We start from the raw sequence: 24,254 nt of genomic DNA on the forward strand, positions 1-24,254 counted from the left end.
AGGCTGCAAAGGCTGGAGCAAAGAAGCCTGATATCCCATCAGCAGTGAACAGAACCAGCCAAAACCATTGATACCTCAATACTTAAGCCACTTTCATGCCAGTTTCTGCCAGTCTCTGTCTCTCACTCATCCTCGAAGGTTTCCTCCTCTTCCTCTCCCCTCCTGCTGAGGACGGCACAGCTCAAAGACTCAGCATGGAAACTTTGTAAAGTCCCAATGGCAGGAGGAGTCAGAAGAGAAAAAGGAGCAGCAGGACAAGGAGCGCCTCTCCTGATGTTAATGCCAACGGTGGCAGAGTAGCCTGGCCAGGACCAGGTAACCACCTGCGGACCTGCTCAATATATTTATGACTGTCAGGGATCAATAATGGATCTTAGCTCCCAACTTTTGAGAGATTTACTGCATTTCAATTTGTGGTTTTTGTCACACTCTTAACTTGTTGCTTGAATGCTTGCTTTTAGGGAAACCAACATTCTTAGATGGGCTCTGGAATACCGAGAAATGAATGCTGAAATACGTTAACCAGGGGTATGATGAAAGATCATGAAAATGTTACAAAACTAATTCAGATAACTGATTAAGGAAAAAAGAATTTTCTCACTTGTCTCTCTCCAAAAAAAGAAACACACAGAAAAGAAACAGAAGTGCTTTGTGCAAAAAAATTTCAAGCAGCTCTGTTCCTTTGTTAAAAAATTGAAGAGACTCAGTTTTGAACACAGGAAACTTGGGTATGGAATAGCAATGTAATAATGGGTTTTAAAACGTTTTAGCTAACATAGAGATGCTAAAGCTATAAAACTCTGATTCACTCAAGGCAAAGACAGATTCATGAGAAGCAATTAAGGCCTGATCCGATGTGCAATGATGTCATTTGCTGCCTTGCTGCTAACTTCAAGAATCTTTGAATCAAGCCAACAACATCGATTAGTAAGGACCTGTCGCTTTACAATAAAATCAGAACTGACTTTTGCTGACCAGCAACAGAAGCATTGCTGGGAAAATGGGTCTTATTCCAGATTAGTAGGCACCGATTTCTTCCTCTCAATTCCAAGGAGTGTATCTTACTTTCTGGATCCCCCAAAGTGACAGTCTTTACCTTTGCTTATGGCATACAGATTCACACTGAAATAAATTTGAAGTAGATTAAGCTAAACCACACTGTTCAAACTCACTATACAAAATACAGTAACAAAAGCTGTGCTGCTGCCCAGTCGAGGTACTTTGGAGGGGATTCTTCTGTCCTTAATTCAGGAAACTAATCAAGAAAAGGCACGTCCCCTTACTTCTCCTCTACACTCCCACTGATTTCAGACACTTATCTTAAAATGAAACAAATCAACCTCTGCGGGCAACCATTTCTCTGTGTTGCTTTTAAACCTGCAGCACTTAGCACAGAAACAAAACACTAACTTAGACACCCGATTCTTGGGGTAGTCATTTCCCAACCTCTTGTGTACAGACAGACTGTGATATGTAGGTATATAATGCTTAAGACTCATTGTACTATGAAGTACAGGACCTGGGCAGTTGAGCTCCTGAGGTCAAATTATAACTTGCAGTAAACATCATCTATTTAATGCTGCAAAACACTCTAAAGATCAAAGAAAAAGAAACAATACAATTACCATCCTGATTACATGGTAAGAAGGATCTTCAGTGCATAAATTTGACTGTAACATCATTCACAGACACACATTTTTCAATATTGTCTCAAAAACATGTTCAGTTCTAAATTAAAAAAGGAGTTTGGAATACAAGTACAAAGCCCTGAATTTTGTTGTTTTAAATACCATCTGCTTGACAGCGTATTGCATTTAATCAACACTGCTAATTACAACAAACATTTCATAAACAAAACTAACATATTTTTGTTATAAGACCAAAGAATGGTAAAAAAATATTGTTCTGGCCTACTGCTAAAAAAAGAGAACATCTTAAACTGTTTTAACTATTGGTACCACCTGTGGAAAAAATCTTTTATTTGTACATATAGGCCATGCCACTGAATAAAAGTCTAGCTTCTTTATCTGAGTGGAAAAAAAACTTGCTACTTCAGCTTCTGCTCCAAGGAAACCTACAGAATAACAGACTTGCTACAGGTGGAAATAGCCATTAAGCATTAGACAAAGACCAATACAAATTTTCCTGGGTTTTGTCCACGGAGCTTCTGGCTCAGGTCTCCGGAGAGAGAAACAGGGTATCACCATCACATCCCTGCTCCCCGCTGGCAGTGGAAAGCCACAGCCATGACCAGGTGACCCACTCCACCTCTCAGCAACCAGCACACCACATGCTACAGATTTCACTTATGGCAAAGATTCAACAGCATTTCACAACGATTTGAAGATCCACGTGCAGTTACAGAAAACAGAAAGGTGAAAAGCTACCTTATGAAGAACGAAGCTGCAGCTGAGGTACCTGCAGCAACCCCGGCTGGAGCAACCATGTTCTGGGAGGCTGCCGAGCCACCTGCTCCTGTGGGGTCCGAGTTGTTCTGCCCTGAGTTGATCTGAACATTGGGACCATCTCGGCCACTTTCTGGTGCTGTTTCTGCCTGGAAAAATAAAAATAAAAAAAAGAAAGAAAACACATATATACAGGTTAATATACTTGCTGAATGGCCATGACAGGGAGACAGGCAGCACATCCAAAGAGGGTCTTTGTGAGGGTGAAGATCAGCAGCAGCTGAGAAGCGATACAGCTGGACAGTTGTACTACAGTAGGTCCTCCAACAGAAAAGGTAAAAACCATGACCGCAGCAGATGAGGAGAAAACCAGGGAAACTCTTCTGTGATGGGTAATGTACAGTTAAGTATTTTGACAGGCATGAAGAAATGGAAAACGATAAGCTGAACCCTTTTGTTTTACAGTGTTATTTGGGAGCTGGCAGAACTGTTTATCTGGTTCAGTTATAACTGTCAGGAATTATTTCTCAGTGGCATATCATCTACAAGACCTATCTGTTTAAGAAGAACTAACCAAACAGTCACATTTGTAAGAAGTTTCCACATGAATAACCCCAAGAACTAAATAAAAAAAAATTTGATTTTTTAAAACATACAGCCCTGCTTTTCATCATTATTTATCTTAGCAGCACAGGCACACAGCATTTTTTTCCTCCTGCAAGCCATTTCAGTAGAAAAACTGGACTGACTGGAGATGCATCTTCTCCAGCATCATGCATCAGCAGTATATGTGTCAGAGTTTGGAGGGGGGCATTTGTTTTGGAATTTTGCCAAAATATCAGACATATGTATTGTGAAATTGTATCATTTCGATATCTTCATGTTTAGGCCACCAACTCCTTCAGTACCAAGTTCAATTAAGCCCCATCAGTCAAATGCTCATTGACAGTGCTGGGAAGGACTCTTTTTCAGAAGAACCTGCTCTGTGTCTGGGAGTACTGAAGATTTAATTAAAGACGACACCACAATAAATATTTGTCAAAAAAGTTAATTGCTTCATGTATGATAATATATGATGTTTCTGTCATCTGAAATACTACTCTGACATTTCCAACTAATTAGCTAAAATAAATTCCAGAAAAGGAGACAGCCTTGTAATGAAGCACTAACGCAATTAAGTGTTTCCTGGGATGCCACCAAATTTAAAATTTTGTGCTGCCATAGATCATGTTTTACAACTAAAGATATGCGGACATGGTAATAGGGCCTTCCCAGTTACATACACACCCTAAATTTTCTCATACAGTGACAACTCAGAGTTTTTCTCATGAGAACAGAGGCAACCTAGTTATTAGGTACCAAGTAAAAGAAAATTCTGCCGAGTAGTGCTTAACTGGTGCATGAAAGGCTGTCTGGAGTTTCATCTGGACTCATTCCCATAGACTGACTGCTAAATTCCCAGTTCCCAGCAAAGTCAACAAGAAGAAAGTGCACCCAGCTTTTTTGAAGGTCTGCTCTTTAAAGATTAATCCTATTATCAGTATTATGGAGTGTCTGACTAATGCTTTACCACAGACTGCTACACAGAAAAAAGTACTTTTATAGAGCTCACCTAAGATATCTGAGGCTGAGATACGGAAGAATATTCACACAGATTAACTTAATCCTGGCGAAGCTTCTTGTGCCAGAAGCATAACTGGAAACTTTGAATAACCCTCTGCTAACTGGAATCTTTGAATAACCCTCTACTAAATCCTTCACTTTGTAATACAGAAGTCTCACGAGATCAGATTTCTTAGCCGTGCAGACAGAAAGGCAGAGTCCAAGCACTGTTAGAGATCAAGACTGGCACAAAAATGGTATGGCAGGAGTAGATTCTTAAAAAATGGACTCTGTCTATCCCATCCATGACCTACTGGCAATGAGAGCCAGGAATGGAGATGGTTGGGAAAGCATCAGATCCACTCATATGGTTAATTGCTTAAAACTAAGTGATGAACTAATAAGGATCTTGAGACGGTCAGTAAAGCAGGGATTTGAATGCACCCTCAGCAAGTTTGCAGATGACACAAAATTAAGCAGAAGTGTCAATCTGCTGGAGGGCAGGAAGGCTCTGCAGAGGGATTTGGACAGGCTGGAGCAATGGGCTGAGGCCAATTGCATGAGGTTTAACAAGGCCAAGTGCCGGGTCATGCACTTCGGTCACAACAACCCCCAGCAGCGCTACAGGCTGGGGGAGGAGTGGCTGGAGAGCTGCCTGGCGGAAAGGGACCTGGGGGTGTTGGTGGACAACCATCTGAACACGAGCCAGCAGTGTGCCCAGGTGGCCAAGAAGGCCAACGGCATCCTGGCCTGTATCAGAAATGGTGTGACCAGCAGGGGAAGGGAGGTGATCATGCCCCCATACTCAGCACTCATGAGACCTCACCTCAAGTACTGTGTCCAGTTTTGGTCACCACAGTATAAGAAGGACATTGAGGTGCTGGAGCGGGTGCAGAGAAGGGCAACAAGGCTTGTGAGAGGTCTGGAAAACATGCCCTATGAAGAGTGACTGAGGGAATTGGGTTTGTTTAGTCTGGAGAAGAGGAGGCTGAGAGAAGACCTTATTGCCCTCTACGACTACCTAAAAGGAGGCTGTAGTGAGGCTGGTGCTGGTCTCTTCTCTTGAGGGGAAATGGCCTCAAGTTGCATCAGGGTAAGTTTAGATTGGATATTCGGAGGAAGTTCTTTACTGAACGAGTGGTGAGGCACTGGAACAGGCTGGCCCGGGAGGGGGTGGAGTCACCAACCCTGGAGGTGTTTAAAAAAAAAGTAGATCTAGCACTTGAGGCTATGGTGTAGTGGTTAGGTATGCTGGGATGAAGGTTGGACTAGATGATCTTCAGAGGTCCCTTCCAACCCCTAACATTTTGTGATTCTGTGATTTGATCATTGAGGAATTGAAGCAACAAATGTGTGGTCTTGACCTATACCAGACACAGAAAGTATACGGTATAGGGAAAAACATGCAGACTGGGAAAAATTTCACTGTGACGTCTGAACTTCTGAGTTACATGAACTGACACAAGGCACTAATGAATAAGTGGAGCTTACTATGGACTTGGCAATTTACAGACTAAGAAATCTGCACCAAAAACCCTGAAGCCAGTATGTGAGGCTTACAAACCGTAACATCATGGGGCTGCCATGCCCAGCAAGAGAAGGAAATACAACCAGCAACTATTGGCAGGATAACATGCATGTTATTCCCCTGCATTCTGCTAGGAAGACAACCACAGCCCTCTGTCACGTGAGCTGTTGTCTCAGATTAAAAATTACGGGATCAAGATGGATTCCCAATATATATTTTTCCATTCGCTTTCAACACCGGCTATATTAGGAAACAGGACTTTGGAACAAAGAAAATCATGTTTAAGTAAAAATTTGAAAAAAGAAGGCAGAAGCAACAAAGCATTTCTTCTCAACTGTACTTTATCTAAAGCATAATCTAAATGATGGCATATTCTAAAGCTAAATATGAAATCTGTAGAGTTAGCATGAAACTTCAGGGAATTTTAGACCAAAAAGCAACAGATTTGTAAGAACTGACTGGAATCCATTAATAGATCAATTCCTGTAAAAGCTACTCACACTTAACAAAAATACGAGCAATGTAGAGCATACTTTCCTTTTTCACCATTTTTTTTTCAATTTCTATGATGATTTAGAAGCATACGTTCCTGAGACCAATGATTGTAGGCATATCAGGCATTTAACTTGAAATATCCAAATCAAACCTGATGTTTCAGACATCAGATGGTTAACACACTTTCCAAACCAACATATTTAAGTTTGATGTTTGTAAATTGCCATTCTCACCTGAGACACTTGAAAACCCAAACTGTAATTTCTGAGTGGTTTTGGAAGTTTTAGTTCTGTGAATGCATGAAAGGAGGATGAGAAGAAAGCAAGTAGAAGGCCCTGATTCTTGCAAAGGGGGGGGAAAGTAAAGCAAGGCATGCAAGACAAAATCATCAGCAGACTAGTGCAGAAGACAACCCCATAACTTTTTCATTAAGTCTTCAATTACCCAGTTAGCATTCTTCAACACAGTGGTAACATCAGTTTTCCTGCATGGTGAGAAGCTGAAAAAGCACAAAAGAAGTTCTTCCAAGCTTAGGATGCATTTCAAGGATTGCTTGCACCATCCAAAGCAATAGGATTTTCCAGCACAACCATGTCTGGCTCTCCTCGAGACAGCTGCGTATCTCAGCTGATGAGGAAGACCCAGGCATGAGGAAATTTGTCAGGTCAAGTCCTTTGCCATGAGGCAGGAAAACTAAAGACAAGTAATGGGACCCTCCTGAGCACCCCAGTTTGTCACACCAGGGTTTTGGCTTGTGTTGCTTACAGCTGCTGAAGGGGCATGTGTAAGACAATAGGGCTTTGTTTTTAAACTTAATGCAGAAGTTACTTCATGCACCTCCCTCATCTCAACCCGTGCTCATCTGGGAACAGTGAATAGAAAATACAATTCTCTAAAGGAATGGGAGCAACTTTGCACAATGTTTTTAAGCACACAAGTCTGCACAGAGAGAGGACTCCAGCCTGCAGCTGAGAGGGAACTGTGCTTCACTCTTTACTAAATTTTCATAAATCATTCACAATCAAACATAGAAGTGACAACCTTGTCACTATGAAGTGTTACTGACTGCACTGAATATTTAAAATGTCATAGGCCTCCACATCCAGAGATTAATGGTTGTTTTAATTTTCTAAGAAAGGGTTTGCCAGATGAAAGTCATTAACCCTCTGGAAACCTGCTAATCCTCAAAGAAAGGATTTCCAAAAATACTCTATAGGACCTCTACTTTGTCCTAAGCCACATGAAAACTGGTACCAGTAAGAGCACAGCAAGGACAACACTTGATAGTATCACTCCAGGCATTTTGCATGTGCAGGAACGTCCATCATCTCAGTGCTTCACACAGGTGTCTGCGTCACGGACAGGAGGGTTTTGGTACCAGGTCCCAGCACCCATCCTGACGGCGTGGGAGCAGAGCAAGACATGCTGTGGTTTGGCTGGCAGCATCCACACACTCAGTCAAGGTTGGCAGGGCCTCAACAAGCAGTGATAGCATGAGCAGTCACAGTTAAGGTAGCCAAAGGCTGGCAGAGAGGAAGAGATGAAAGCAACCTGACATCCCCAGGCTGCAGAGATGTGCTGGGCAGAGCAGGGGCATCCCCTGCTCTGTCCCCAGTTCCCAGCACACAGGTTCCCTGTCATGACCAGATGGCAGGAAACATCTGCCCAGGCTTAAACAAGTCAGACTAGTCTAAAATTACAGTGTAGAGAAATTGGCCATAGATTAAATTTCCAGGTACACAGTATACCGTCAGGCCATTACCATCTGAAGGACAATTACAACCCTAACAAGCTCTTTACAAGTTTGAAATGTAAAGCCAAAAACGAAGCCATAAGGTTTCCAGTTTCCTGAATATTTCTGTTCTCTGGACATTGACCTTTTGTCTAGGGATCCAAAAGAGCCAAGCTAGTTGCTGCCACTTTGTCTCTGTAACTGGAGGAAAACACATGCCTGGTGATAGGCAAAACTACCAGAATATAAAAATCTAGAGAAAAATAATAGACTGGTCCTGGGATTGATGGTAAAAGAAAACTAGAAGGTTGGATAGAGCTGCAAAAGAAAGTAATCCGATACGATGTCTAAACATAAGTATCAAGAACAGATCACAGAAAAGGGAACAGAGAAAATTAGAAAAGTGTCAACAAGCCTGACACATATCTGTGTAATCAGAGTCAGAACTCAATACAATTTATTTTATTTCAGAAAATTAGTCTCGTAATGAAAACATTCAACAGGGCTTCAACAGTAAATTGCAGATTAAACTCTAGCAAGATCAGGTCTGAAATCTGTATCGGGGTTTTTTTTTCTTTTTGAGTTGTTTTTACCCCTTTTTGACTAGCAGGCAGACATACAGAACTTCGAATATTTGCTTTAACTATTTTCCGCTTTCAGACTAGAATGTCACCACTAATTGAACTGCAAAACCTTCCTGATCTAATGATTTTGCAGTATATCAAATCTATTGTTTGTATACGGTAAGACAATAATTTCCCACTAAATGATTTAGGCTAAGGCTCTTACGACCTACTACCACTAACCGCAACAAATGTGACATAAACCTCTATCTGGATAGTGCTCATACCTAGAAACTCTTCTTTCCCGTAAGCATGGCTAAGTCCTGCATATGTCTTCTATGTCAAATGTCTCCTCTTGACTAACTAGCATTACATGAAGTTAGCAGTGCAGCATACACCAGGCTGAAGTGAAACGTGTCCTGGATAAACTTTTTATTTCATTTAACAATGCTTCTGCCCGGGCTCATTATAAAATAACTAGGGTATTTTACAACTACAATACACTACTGTAGTGATTTTTATAACTTGCAGCTGTGATGTGGTAACAAGAGTGCCTAAACCTGTAGTTTCAGACATTTATGTGCATCTCACATTCAACGCAAATCAAATGCAGAGCATCATTCGCCTAAAATAGGTTTTCAGCCACAAGAGTTGTTAATGCCTGGCTTATCATCTGAAGATGAAGCAGAAGAAAAAAAAAAAAAGAAAAAAAACAACACTGAGAAGTAACATTACACAAAAATAGCAGGGCCCATCTGCTGTCACAGACTGGAAAGTAATATAGAAGGATCCAAAGACAACCTTGGGGCCTTGCTTTTTGGATTAATATCTGAATTACTAAGAGTTAAGGGTATGGAACTTCACCACCAAAAATCAGTGGCAGTGGGCACTTCATTGGACAGAAAGGCCCTCATCCTTCAACCGCAGGACATATGCAGCCAGCTGCATCCAACACTGGTGTCCTCGGCAGTGTAAGAATGGAGATACAGCAACTTCTTCCCCTCTGACCAAGTGTTTTTGATCACAATCTGACCCAGATCTCTCCTAAATCATGTTACTCGGTCCTTGAGAAATTTATTATTGTTTTGGGGCAGGCCTCCATCTACGAAAAACTGTTCTTTCCTTCCTTCAGCTTGCTCATCTTCTCAGGCTGGAAGGTCTCTGCACATGTAAAACCACTCCCTGGAAAGTCAGGAGAACGTGAGAAAGGGCTGTCAGAAAGGATGTAGATCCTGCTGCACATAAACACTGAAACTGAGGCTTTTCATGTGGAGTGGATCTAAAACAGAGAGGCTAGAGCAACTGTTTTTTCTACTGCTACAGACAAGCATCAGAAAGTGTTGCCCACAGTCCTTCCTGTGACATGTATTATGATAGTTACAGCCTCCAAAGCTAAAACAAAAATATAGATGTGTATTTCTCGGGGTGTTCTAATTTACCATAGCGGTCAAAATTAAAAATGAACTGTTTATTCAAGTGGTCAAATATACAGTTGAATCCCTGCTTTTTGTCAGAGGCTGATACGAGCAAGAAAAGGAATTCATTAACAAGCTCATAATAATGCAAATTTCTGTCAGCTTAGCATTCAATTTCCTACAAGAAGACAAATGCTTTTCCATTAGGACTGACTTCCACAGGCCAGATGTGTCTCCAACAGCAGCAAAAAACAGGCCACATACAGAGCTTTGAATCAGGAGAACCTGTGTCACCTTCCTGACTCCACAACACAATTTCTCAATGACTTTCGGCAACTCAACCAACATCTCACTGTGCCTTGATTACTCTCTATTCAGCAAAATAGAATAACTACGTTCCTGAGAATTACAGGTTTTACAATTTATTATAATCATTTTATTGTTATAGTGACTGACGTATAGCATCATCAAATAAAGGCAAAGATGGACAGAGGCCGTCAAACCTAATTTCTATTTCTAGCATGTCTGAACTGCTTGTAACTACTTTAAAGAGAACAACCCTTGGGATCAATTTGCCTGACAGCTTCCATGTGCAAGGCACCCATTGACTAGCATCTTGCTTGAAGAGGTACAAGTCCTCATTATCTGAAGGGAACATCTAAATCTAGAGAATAAGATTCAGTTACAGGCAAGCTAATGAAGCAGCATTAAGTTCGCAAACCCAGGGACAGCTACAGCTTTGAAGATTTAAGCGCCACTGACAATTCCTCTGAAATCAAGATGTAACAGCAGCGGGAGAAAAAACAAAAAAAAAAAAAAACAAAAAAACAACTACCAACCAGTCAAACACCAAAAACGAATTCTAGACATCACAAGGCAGGGCCCAAAACACAAGAAGGGTGTCCACATACTGAACACCAGGTGCAGTCCTGCTCCTGCATCTCAAGACAGGGGCAGTGGAGTAGGGGAAATGACAGTAACAAGTAAATCATCAAGAAGACAGAGCCATCAGCCTCAGTGGGAGAGACGGAAGAGATTAATACTCTTGTTTGGAGCAGGACAGGCTGAGGCAGGACCTGACTGAGGTTTACTAAGTCATGGAAGTGGTGGATAAGTTGAAAGAAAGTCAAGTACTTTTTTGCACTAGGATAGTGAACTTGTAGAACCTCCTGATACAGGAGGCTGAGAAGGCAGAGATAAATTCCTGGACAGCAGCTCCATAAAGAGATACTGAAGGGAACAGGCAGGAATGAGTCTCTGAGACTTCCCCAATTGTGCACAGTGGGGAGTACGAGCAGATCGCAGAAAGCAGCCAGGGTCAACAGCTCTCCCTGAACACCATTCCCAGCTCCGCTGATGGAGACAGCCCTGGGCTAGAAGGGCTGCAGCTGAGACCCAGTAGTATAATTCTAACGTTCTTATCATTCCCATAACCCATTCCCATTCTTTTCACTTAAGTTTTTATTAGCTTAACTAGTAACAGGACATTGTGCTGTTCCCATAGGCCACTATGAGTACATCAGAGTCACCAGGAGGGGATGGTAAGACCCAAGGAGATGTCTACACAGCTACTCTGCCTGGACCAGGTAAACCCTTCCCAAGCCAGGCATCACAAGGGCCACTCTCCCCTTCTTGACCTTTCTACTGCTATCTCCCTTGCTACGATAGCCAACTGTCTTGCCCAGCTTTACCACTATCACTTTTGAGAAGCGGAAAGGGGAGCTTCTGAATGGCAGATCCTTTGTTACTGCCTGACACCACCAAAAGCACAGCAATGGACTCCTTCAACTAAGGTATCAGAAAAGAACAAATTCATCCAGGTTTGAGATAGTGGCAGCTACACAACACCAGAGGAATTAACTCAGAAGCACTTGGGCACCAAACAAAAGCAATAATAATAACAACAGGTCAGCTTTGGAAAATGCCTAACCAGAACATCAGTTCATATAATTACTTATATGGGCTCACTTCCCTAGAAGCATTTCACACTTGAATCTTACAAGCACTACTTTCAGATTCAAAGCAAACCTTTAATTATTGATCCTTCATTACACTGGGAAATTACCTCATCGTAGTTTTAAAGTTCTATTTATAAGTTTAATAATCTCATCATTGATTACAGTGATTGTATTCTAATTATAAATCCATTATCTCCTCAACAATGAAATAAAATCAATAATGCACGTAAATGGGAAAAAAGGAATTTAAATGCATACATTAATGTCACTTCAAGTAGCGCTATTTTATGCACCATCTCTAACAAAACTGTGTCACATCATTAGCAATAATGTGAAAAATCTTTTCCAATTAACAAGGATGATTTTATGCTGTGTTCGGTAAAGTGGCAATCTATTCCATTAAACACACACATATGAAATGCTTGAAACATCTATGAACTCTATTTATACATCATAAATTCTCTCAGAAAAAGTAGATACGTTTTCTACTGAAGCTGCCACACAGGTTACTTCAGTGATTCTAGTTGCACGTAACAAAGAGCATCCGTACTTGCCACATAACAACAGGAGATGGTTTCAACAATGCTCACACTGTGCCTAGCATGACTACCTGAAGGCCCACAACATCAACATGCCATCATTCCAGTGCATATTCGCCTCTGGAGTAATGCTAAATTCAAAGCTCAATGTTAAATCCTATTTTACACAAGCAGGAAGCTGGGCAATCCACACCTGCACCGAGTCAGGCAAATCGGTTCCTTCCACATGGTATAGAGACCACTGCAAAAGAATTTCCACCAGCCTCCACATGACCAAGGTTTGAGCTCAGCCTGGATTGACCCAGTTATTTCTGCTCGTTAACCTCCGAAACCAAATCCGCAGGCCACCCTCAACAACCAGCGTAGTCAGTGCAGAAAAACGGTAGCCTCATATGAGCACTTGTACATCATACATATAGATAGAGCCTTTCTCAAATGTTGGATGACACTTCTGAGCTTGAGCCAAAAAGTATAAGCCTTCCTTGCAAGGCGATTTCTAATGTTTGGGTGGTGTGGGATGCATTGATTAGCAATTAGCTCCCTGGAGAATTCATAGCAGAGCATAGGCACAGTATAAACGGACCAGTAGGAAGCAAAAGATGCTGAAGGGAACTAAGCGAACAGAAAAGGCCATCACTAAGAAACCAGTCTAAAGGCAAAGTAGAAAATGTTTACATTTTAGGTAGAAGAAGGAGGGGATTTTTAATCTTAGTGTAGTTTATGATACACTTGCTGGATGAGAGAACGACCTGTGGCCAAAGATAAATCTGGTGGATTATCATTTGTACCTAATCTCTGAAGTCTTCTTGTCTTAAAGCTAACTCTGATGAGTACAGGTGAAGTCTGGGCCAACATTCTTTACTATTGCTTGTTGACTTCAGTTGTCAACAAAGGCGAGTATGGACTTGTTTCCCTGTGAGAGCTGTAATAACAACTGCTTAGCCTGGAGGGGTGGAAGGATCAAAAGGACTGTTTTCAGGTGGTGATTTGAGCCATAAGAGGGGCTGAGTTCTGCGAATATTTGTCCTGTCTCACAACTGTAAAATCAATACAATGGCAGAAGTGTCAAATACACAGTCTAAAGAGAAGCAATCCATACCCTCACCTAAGAAAAATACTCATTTCCATCTTGTAGCCACTACAATACTCTTTCTGTCAACTATGAACATTTTTCCAAAGTCACTCTGATATCTAGGAATACATTAAAAAATAGCTTCATTTTCACCTTCAGCATTCTACACTGTGGGCAATCTAGAAAAAAGAAAAGGGTCCAAAGACCTTAGCACCTACACAAAACGGAGGGCTGCATTTGTTTTCTGCATGTTTAAGGCTGAATTTCCACATTTTCTAAGCCAATGTGCTACCTGGCTGCTGGGTCAGAGTCCCGCTGACTCTGAACACGATGCCAGTAGCACCATCACCCTCCCACATCCCATCTCTCCAGCATTTGCTCAGACAAGGTATTGCCATCCAGCTGAGATGCAACAGTCTCAAAGTTCTTTTCCACAGCGGCTATAAATCAAAAAGTTTCCTTCTGCTGTTCAGACTTGTTACGAAGAAGATTTTTTTTTTTATTTTTTTTGCCACCCCTTTTCCTTTATGTACTTCCTCTACAAGAGCAGTAACACCAGCATCACTAAAGCCAAAGGGAAAGCAGAAAAGCCTCTATACAGCCCTTGCCCCACCACCTGTCTGGTGTTTACTATTGACTTCTGCAGAATCAAGATGTTATATGTGGAGTCTGAGAACTGTCCCAAGGCTCAGTCATCCAGATGGCTCACAGACAAGATTTATGGTCAAAGCACTATATTTTAATTGTTTTGTTACAAAATATATTTCACGCATTGTCTTAATAAAAGGTCACCAAGAAAGCTATCACAGAGGATTTTAAAAATTAATTTAACAATCCATTTGGTATGACATTTATCAAAGTGAAAAAGTAAATGTTGGAAAGTAAATCTTGTCATTCTTCTGTTTTCCAGTCAGCTTTTTATTGCATCTCCTAAGCAAAATGTAAGTCACCCTTGCTATAAACAAACAAAGAGGATTTAAGGAAAGTCAGCAGAGGCTGAACTACCCTCAGATGAATCCATCTGGTTTAGATTAGGGTAAGCAGAAGACTTATGCCTAAGAACTACAAGAAAGCTTATTTGTGACTAAAATAACTCAAGAGATTTTTTACATGAAACAAATGAACATAAGTCCTTTAACTTTAAAGCATATGCAGCCATTTACACATGCTGTGGGTTGAACCCTCCCTCTCTGAGCCTCACTGAATCAGGCCGTAAACTTATACCTAACTTTGCGGATACTCTCAGGGACATACACTGGACTTTTGCCAAATTTACAATTTTATATAGAAACGCTTTAGAAGTTTTACTTAAGTCACTTCCAATTTTATAGTGTTCCAACTTTTCCAGTTTCCTAATCATGCATTTTTAACACATTTTTTAGGCAACTTAAAAAACCGGTAAAGATTCAAGGAGCCACAATATTTTTGCCTTATAGCCAGGATCAGTTGTATGTGTTCAAATCAGAAATACAGCATGCAAAGGATTCCAGTTTGCATAAGACGAAAGTCAAGGCAATTTGCAAAACAAGCTCTATTTCACTGTGATGTCTTTATAGCACATGGCATGGCTACTTTACCACTTTCATGCAGTACATAACACTGCATATTAATAACACAGTGAATTGAAAGCATACAGTAAGACATCTTTTTTCCACAATACCTGAAAATTTATCTTTCAACCAGATTCTAACACATCTAGGAAGCCTGAACACCCCCCACTCCTCTGTTTCCGTGTTAAATTGAGCGGCAATGCTGAGCACCACTAACGTGGTTTTTCATTTGAGTAGTAACCTTTATTCACTTGTCAGGTCTAGAACTAAAAACATCAATATGAAACTATTTGTTAATTGAAGTTGTCAGTTGTCCACTACAAATCAGCTGTCTTGCCCAGAGTTATAACAGCTCCCTCCCCTCCACAGTGCTAGCTGTCTGGTCAGACTGCTTATCACTGCTACTGGTGATTATTTTTTGTAATTTTTCACAACAGGCCACTTGGGTAAAGCAGCTGATTACATCTTCACCTTTTGCACCTTGGTTGCAATCCTAGTCCTCCTCTCCCTGGACCTTCCTCATAATCCTTAATTACTGTTCCTCTTCATGGCTTCTGAAGCCCATGGTTATTATTTTGGTCTGAGCAGCACCCACGCTATGCTTTGAAGATGCATTCCTGTTCAAAAAATTTATAATCTATGTAATGGATTTTCACACTTGAACTCCACACATATATTAACAATTTATGATGTCCTGCACTTCTGACCCCAGACATCCAGTCCAGAAGTGCTTTTGCAACTGTAAGTGACATTACAAGGTAACATAAGTTTGGGGAGAGAGATGAGAAGAGCAGAAATCAAGTCTTTTTTTTTAATCTCTGCAGACAATTCCACTACTGCCACTATTAAAACTAACCATAAATAAGAAATATGGATCCTGTAGGCATGATGCTCCCTGAGGTTTGGCAGCCATACACCCAGGTGTATCGGCCTCCAGGAAAGGGGCCATCTTTTTCTTCTGCATTTGTGCAGTACCTTGCCTAAATGAGGGCTGAAGACTCCAAGATGCAATCACATCACAAATAATAAACAGTACATTCAGTGCTGTTCTTTCTACTGCAACTCTTCTTGCTCCAGAATTCCTCCAGTTAGACCAGCTTTGTCTCATAAGAAAAGGAAAGGTTCCTAAAGGCAAATATCCTGAAAACTCTGCATATCCACAGCCCTCTCCTGGGTTTAAGATTAAACATAAATCCTGTCTCCAGGTAACCAAAATCATCTCCATAACCTCTTTTTTTAAAAGAACAAACAAACAAAAAATAGTGAATCAAGTAAAGTACTCTAACAGAATACAGAGTTCAGACTTGACTATCAAGAGAAGTCAGGGAATCTCAGTCTTTCCAAAATTGTAAGATGAGGTGAGATGAGAATTGGACAAGAATGTCCCAATGTCCTGCAGTGGATGCTGTTCTAGGCAAAGGCTATAGTAGCTGATTCTTGAAATCCCTCCAATTCTATTTCCTTCAACACCTGTGATTCCTCAGGGGAAAATACAGGGGAAGTACTTTCTGCCTCAACCACCCAGATAGCTTCATCAGACACAAGGCTCTTAATAATACAAAATGAAGTAGAATTCAGACAGACACAGAAAGCACAATCTGGGAAGAGATACATAAAACAGTCTTCAGTAACTGTTTGAGCTTAAATGAATTTTAAAAAAAAAAAAATGAAAAATAGTGAGAGAAAACAACTGAAGTCTAGCGTCTTTCCAAAAACTGCTTCTATATCTAAACTGTCTTTGCAGATGACTGGATTGTATCCAAGCAGCCTCCAACACTCACAGTCTAACAGTGTTTGTCCTTTCATTAAAGGTCACTGTTTTCCAGGCTACCAAGTTGCTTTGCACATTTCTAGATCACACTTAAGCTCTGTTGTATTACACACATTCTTCCTTCACAGGGGTTAAACGAGGCAACTCAGTTTTATCTTCGAATAATGCAGTGGTTAGGGAAAACCACATCTATCAGTCAGCATGGTTAAGCAGGAAGAAATCTGGAGCTGGCTGTTAGTAAATTATTTAAGACAAGACTAAGGGCAGACAAGGAATGAGCAGAGAAATGGAAATGCTTCTGCTTTCAGAGAGTGCAGGCTCCCTTCCCCCCCCCACCCCCCCACATTCCTGTGATATACATAGAATTTAAAAGATAATTAAAAAGGTAACATCATACGCCTTACATTGGCCAAATCGATCCCTAATGCACGGATCAGAATTTTAGAGAAAAGCACTCATAGCAGCAGTTCCTCATAAAGCACGGAGCTGAATTGGCCAGTTTTGTCCCTTTTCTCAGTGTAAAACCATCAGAGAGCAACGTGACATCACTGGAGATTCACTGGATTTAAATGGGGACCCCTCAAAGGTGGGATGTACATGCATTCACATCTTGCCACATGACAGAGAAGTATGGAAGGGAGGAATCACATCTCCAAGCCTTTTCTGGAAGGAAATACAACAGCCACCCTGTAAAAATAATGTTACACAGCAGCACTCTTAAATATTTTACCTCTGATGATCTTGGAGCTCAACCAGCTGAAGCTACCAAGCAATATTAGGTAGTGTTTATATACAACAGCACACAAGGCATTATTTTAAAATTAAAGCTGTCTAGCACCAACATACTTGGTCTTGCAAGACCTGCTACAACATCTTTAAGTTAAACCCACGACTTCTATTTGTACACATTCCATTATTAGTCACATTCCCCTGTTCGCTTCCATGTGAAAACAGTTTAGGAATAAATCTCAGACAAAACCAGTGACTATATCATCCTTCTTAGCACAGACAGTCCACAGACGGTCACAAATCTGTAATGAACCTGCTTTTAATGGTAACATGCACATCTGTAATGCTTTTCCATTTCCCACAAGAGTCCTTAAAACACAGAGAGAATACAGGAAATCAACATCAACACTTCAAGTACAATGGTATTTCCAGGCATATGGCTCTGAAGCAACCTTCTGAACACCTTCCTTTACAGCAAACTGTTTTGCAGCACATCTAACCTGAAGATTAATGCTCTCCATCACACCCTGTCAACAGCATCTGCTGAACTGAAGACAGCCTTAGAAGTTCAGCACTATGCTTGAGGGTCAAATTAATCTTTTATATAATCTCATGAAGCTCCCAGAGTTTCATATGTGACAAACTTGGCCTTTTCTGTTTTTTTTTAATGAGGCTACCAGGTATGTGACATCCCAATAACATCACCTGAACACGTGAAGCTAAAATAGGTGCAAAAATATGAGGAAAGAATCTCACTGAGATACAGCAAATTCCTTGTGACATTTGACAGAATATTGTTCAAAGCTTTTTTTTTTTTTTTTAGCTTTCCAGCTCTTGAAACATGGTTTAGAATGCTGTTAGGTGATCCTCTCTATGATAGGTACATCTACATCTCAAATTTTATTTTTATCTCTTTGTATATCCACACATATGTAAACAAAACTCAAGCATCTAAATTATCGCTACTTACTAGACAAGCCTGAGGCAGGAAGCTGTTCACCCTGGAGATACTCCACATGCCCTCAAGGTACTGCTGAGCTTGGATGGTGACAGAGCTCAAAGCGCCGCTGAGACCTCCGGGAGCCACCGTGACTTGAACGCTGGAGTTCGGAAAACTGCCTGCACCTTGAGACCATCCAAGTCCCTTCTTCCTCTCTCCACCAGAGAAGAGATTCGTTGACTTTCCAGTTTGCCTGCCCACCTGCCCAGCGATGAGCGGCAGGTCTCTCTGGGAAGAGACAGTGACCATCCTGGGTACCATGGCAGTCACTGCCCCGGCACCAGGCAGGAGGTCGGGCATTTCTGGATAGTTGGTTTGACTGAGGGTGTGCATCATCTGAATGGCTTCCTGCTTCAGCTGATTCAAGTGAGTGGCACAAGTTTCGCATCTGCTCTCTCCTTCATTCCTGTTCTTCTGTAAATAGTCAGGCACTTGAAGCTTGTCAAAAATTAAAGCTGATAATCGTGGGTCCTAAAGAAGTGGGGAAATGCAGAAAAAAAAAACCAACATGCTGAGTTAGATCATGACATTCAGAAAGATAAAAAGAAAGAAAGAGGCAAAAGTTTTCTTGTGATTTGCTTTCCGCCCACAGAAATCTATTCTGGTAACTCTCAGCCTTTTTCCTCCTGAATACCCTAAAAGACGCACGGGTCACAGACGATTAATGAACTATAAGTGAATTCATTTATATTAGACCCAGCATGAAAATTATCATCAGAATTAAACAGTGGAGCTGTGGTGTACTTGATAACTACTCATTCTTCTAATTAACTCTCCTTTGGAGACATCTAATGCACCTGTGTTCCCCATGCTCAGGAGCAATGCTGGTTGAGATGCTGAACCTACAAATATCATAATATGTTTCAGAGGCCTACCACCACCTCAGACCCAGGAAAATTGGTATTTCAAAAAAATTAGTGCATGACCTGGTAAACATTTTGTTGTCCTCACCCTCAGAAATGATTAATCAAGCGGCATAAAAACCAGTTTACATGGTGCTGCCCACAGCTGGCTCCTCTGCTAGCGAGGACCATTATTCCTGATCTTTGCAACCCAGATGGTCACAATATTCCCTTACGCTACAGTTGTTTTGATGAGAAATAGATTTGAAACTACAGCCATGTGTGAAGGTGTGACAACGTGCACGCTAAGAAGCTGATTTAAAAGCAACACCTATTTTGTGTCCGCAGAGCAATCCCCCCACTCCACTCTCCCTTGCTAGTTCATTTTAAGGCTGCCCAGGAATTTTAAAAGCCAGCTCTGTGTTTCCAGCTCAAAGCTAGAGTCACCTGTCTCCTGAAACACACAAACGCCTTCCCACCCCAAGCCTGCTACTGTAAAGATTAGTGCAGAGCGCTGCTGTAAATCTGCTATCCGGACTTAGCACCAGGCAGTAAAACTGACCCAACTTCACACACTCTTGCTGAAGCTCTCTAAACAATTAACATTTTAATGAAATCATAGTACAGCCAAAGGTTTATTTGTAGAATTATTTTAAGTAAGAATATTTAATTTGCTTGTTAATAATAAAGGCACGCAAAGCTAGTAAGTCAGCCATCCAACATATGCTGGGGGTATCCCCAGATCAGTACTCATTTATGCCAAGCTGCAATTGCTCTCTAGGAAATGAATGTCCTATTAGAAAACTAACTAATTCTGGTTTTAATTACAACACACATCAATAAAACTCTTTTAAGCAGTCTTGGCACTGGTACTCTGGCTTTACTCATTCTCTTTCAACTGCACTACTTCCCTTTGCTCTGAATTCAGAAAGTCATAAAACACTGCCTAACTTCAGCAGCCACACAGAATTTAGCTCCTTTTCAGCTGCTGAACTACTCCTGCAACAGCTTTCAACCTGCCTCACAAGACACAGCGCCATGCTGATAGAAACCATTGTGAGTATATCTAGCACAACACGATTCCACAGCTGAAAGCCATTAACAAAACTTGCTCCTTCCACAATAATCTAAATTATTGTGTATTTACTGACTTAAAAAAATACTTCTCAGCTTAAGGAAAGCTACTTCTGCTGCTAACAGAACAATAAATTGCATTCACACTAGTGAATCAGTTTAAAAAAATCACGTGAAAGACACTTTCATTTTTGTCTCTTCTCTTTACTGAGGTTTAGATCCCGGTAAAAATGCCTTTGAAGCTGCACCATTTGCTTACTCTCATGAGTAAGAACATTCTTTCCCTCCAAACCTCCCAGAAGATGATAATACTAAGTTAACAGATATTAGGGGAGGGAAAAAAAAAAAGTAATTAATATTTTAGAAACTTTTTTCTAAGCCTTCAGCAGAAAGTGCTGTTGGTTACACTTAAAAAACCATCCAGATTCAGCGCTGGAAGCACTTTTAAGCCTCAGGCAAAACAAAGGCCATGCAGTCTACCTCCCAAGAAAAACAAACAGCACTGCACTCCACAGAAACCTTTCCAAGGGAGAGCCCTCTGAGGAAATTCTCACCGAGGCTGACACACAGCATCTATTCAAGCAGCACCTTCCAGCGTCGGGTGCCCCGTCCGCAGCCGGGAACATCCTCAGGCTCAGCGCCTTTGATCCATGTTGGGCACCACAAGGAAGCACCTGCAGGTCCCAACTGCGGGAGCCTCATCTGGCAATGTTTAAATTGCTATCAAATGTCAAAAGTTTTCAAATAAGCAATTAAAGCGAATTCCTAGGTGAAACAGGCTTCTCATTTAAAAAGAAATGACTTCTTTTGATGTAAAGAAAATTAATGACCCCAATTCTAGCTCCATAAACAGTTTACAGTGTAAGGTAGATCAGAGCCAGGCCTGTCTTGCAGTTACAAGGAAATCGAGTGGGTGCCATATTAAGGGGGGAAATACAAAAAAGAAGTTAAAAATTATTTATTTAGAAAATTATGCAAAGCCAACCATATAAGCACACAGCATGCTAAATTTAAACCTTCTAATTTATTTATAATTTAAAAAAAAAAAAAAAAGAGCAAGCCATCTCATTTCCAGTACTTGTATTTTGCCAAGCATTTACAAGAAGCCTTTTAACTCATCCAGCCTTCATGATTCCCAGCTTGCATCTGTGGCCATCCTCCTCCACCACCTCACCCAGGGCCCAGCTGTACGGTTAGATTACTTCTAATTTTCCACTCTGTGCGACAAAAACACCTGGCTAATGGTTGGGCGTGAAGGGCAGAGGAAACACAAGTTACTGTTAAAAACATTAGGTATAACTTAAAAGTTAAGCCAGCCGCATTAAAGAGGTTTTACTACCCGGTGACAATGCCTGGTCTTGGGAGCCCCCGTGTCGGCAGCTCGCACCCTAACAAGGCTGGGGTGGAAGTTACACTCTCATGTTTTACAGAGGGAAGAAATAAAACTTGAGTGACCAAATGTGTGAGACACATGTGGGAGGGGGAAGGCAGTTAAAGCCATCCTTGTTACGGCTCCAGCAGCAAAAAGCCAAGCCAGACAAAAGGAGTGTGCAAGTTGCTGGGGGGGTTGGCACAGAAATTAAACATACACAAGCCTATGTTCCAAACAGTGCTCCAAAACCAATTTAGTCTACTGTACTACAAAGATGACTCCTTTTTTTCCTGCACAGCATAAATAAACTATGCTACCTTTGTCACACCTAATTTCCAACTGCTCTTCTTACCTTCTGAACAAGCAGGATAAGCAAAATACTGGGATGCTGTAACTTTCACAGCTTTCCCTCGCACTACAGAAACCAAAACCCTAATTTCAGTCACAGCTTGTTAACGAATTAGATATTCAAATATCACAGACCATTAGAAGAGTAAAATAAATGGTCCAAGTAGGGACCATTGCACTGGGGAGCCCAGCAGCTCCCAGCGAGGTCAAGGCACAAGAAAATTACATGTACTTATATGAGCAAGAATTTTCTGAAATGCCTGAATCTACCACTGGGTTTCAGCAAACAGTTCTTACAGACGCAAGCAAGCTTGCAAACCGCTACTGAGAGATTAAACAGACGTGCAAATTGCCTGCACACGGACATGGTCTGCAAGTCCTTCCAAGCTCAACCAGGCAGGATGGTAAACTTGTGAAACCAGGATTGTGCTCCTGATAGAACATATGGCAAAACACTCAGTTAGTTCAACACCAGCTGCATTTAGCCTGGAGTTTGCCTTCAGGCTTTCTCTCTGAAACCAGGAGTAGGGAAAATCAGGTCAGGTTTGAAAACATATCCAGCAACATATAACAGAAAGAAAGAAACAGTCATTTAATTCATGCTCACCTCTCAGATGTACACGTCAACTGCTGCTGCCTCCCTGTGAAAACCCGCAAGGACCAAGAAGGGTTTCAGCTATTTGGGTAACACTGAGGTGCTGCATGTGGGGTACACAAACAAAACCCCCATCTCACAACTGTGAAATACTACAGCCCAGGACTGCTGCCCTTGAAGCTACAGACATACTCAAAGCTACTGGGATGCAGCCAAAGGCCAACAGCTCTGAAAAGCCCTGCCACTGCTTAGGCACCAAAATCATAGCCAAGGTTTCAAAAGCACACACCACCAAATGTCCTTGCTGGAGCTCAACTCTTTTGAAAACCCGAAGCAGCCTGTCACTGGTATTGCACTTAAAAAAAAAAAACACCCTTAGATTGTTCTGAAATTTTAGCTCAATCTGTAATTTCCCAAGTATTTAAACTCTGTAATTAGATCATTTGTTTAGTTAACAAGGAATAAAAGAGATCTTTTCCACTGCAAAAGAGAAACAAAGATATAAGCTTTAAATCTTACCTGCAGCTACTGATTTGTAACTCCCAAACTAAGCAAGAGGAGAAGACGCCAGAAAGGCATCTGGATTCTCACTTAAGAAGTCCCTAAAGTAATACCCACCCATCTGTAACCTAATCCTTTCAGCGAGGAACTATCCACAGAGTGCGAACAAATGATGACGAACAAATGATGAGAAGTCAAATCGCCAGCAACCGTCCTCAGTAATTACCTGCAATTCTGCCTGGCACTAGTTTCTGCAGCACGAGTGTATGTGGAACAGGATTCTGAATGAAACTAAATTCTTGACATAAAGATAATTAAAAAAAGAAAGAAGAAGAATCACTGAATTATATATGTCACACTGAAATATATACTTAAATACAGACCTAGGTAAACAACATTTTTAAAGGATATTTTGGGAGAAAGGAATGTACTTTAGCAGTGCAAAAGAATCAATGTTAATGATTGTTGTCTTAATTGTCTTTCCAGATTTCTGCCGTGCTGCTTACAAATTAGTTTTCATCTTGCATGACATTGTGAAATATCTACTAGTATCTTCTACATTGACAAATAGTTTGAAGGCTGAAGCTTGACTTCAATTACATAGCAATCATTGTCAGAAAAAGAGAACACTACACTCAGCAAAATCAAAGACCGCTCAAGAAAAAAAAATCAAGAAAAAAAAAAGCACTAATGGTTGTTTTTTTCTTAAATAGTAAAATTTCCAAGTAGCTGTCTCAAGGGAGTGAAAATATGAGCTGTAAGCCTTCAAGTCATGCTGTTAATTCATTCATTTACTGACCTAATCTTATCAGAATATAAACAGTCAAGGAAAAACAAACACACAAAGCTTTCACAAAAACAGAATTCACCAGAAAGAGGTCCCCTCTCCTGAGGGTTAAAAGTATCTGGAACTTGCAGTGTAACTTTGTTGTCCTTGGATATAGCCCTCTGAGTAAGCAGGAAAGCAATCCACATTTCCAAAGCGAGCAAAAACGCACATGCATTAAACAAATACATGCATTTTTAAGGCCAAACTCCAGATAGCCTTTCTACCTGACTGTCTCACCATCTTTAGATGGAAGATTAATTCAAGTCAATGGACTATGGCCCTCTTCCCGTGCTGTTCACTAGCAGGATTTCTTCAAATCTCCAATCAGATTATT

The 24,254-nt window shown here is 41.0% G+C and overlaps 1 protein-coding gene across 1 annotated transcript in view; it reads right to left on the minus strand.

The window, feature by feature from the left end:
- KIF26A (kinesin family member 26A) overlaps positions 1 to 20,241 on the minus strand; it is a 66,502-nt gene extending 46,261 nt beyond the window's left edge. The window contains exons 1-3 of the mRNA XM_009865690.1: positions 20,227 to 20,241; positions 18,330 to 18,830; positions 2,388 to 2,554 (exon numbers count right to left, since the gene is read on the minus strand). Coding sequence (XP_009863992.1) covers positions 2,388 to 2,554; positions 18,330 to 18,830; positions 20,227 to 20,241 — 683 coding nt within the window. The remainder of the gene's footprint in view (positions 1 to 2,387; positions 2,555 to 18,329; positions 18,831 to 20,226) is intronic.
- Between the last annotated feature and the right edge of the window lie 4,013 nt (positions 20,242 to 24,254).

Source organism: Apaloderma vittatum, unplaced genomic scaffold (assembly GCF_000703405.1).
Source record: "Apaloderma vittatum isolate BGI_N311 unplaced genomic scaffold, ASM70340v1 scaffold1713, whole genome shotgun sequence".
NCBI lineage: Eukaryota > Metazoa > Chordata > Aves > Trogoniformes > Trogonidae > Apaloderma > Apaloderma vittatum.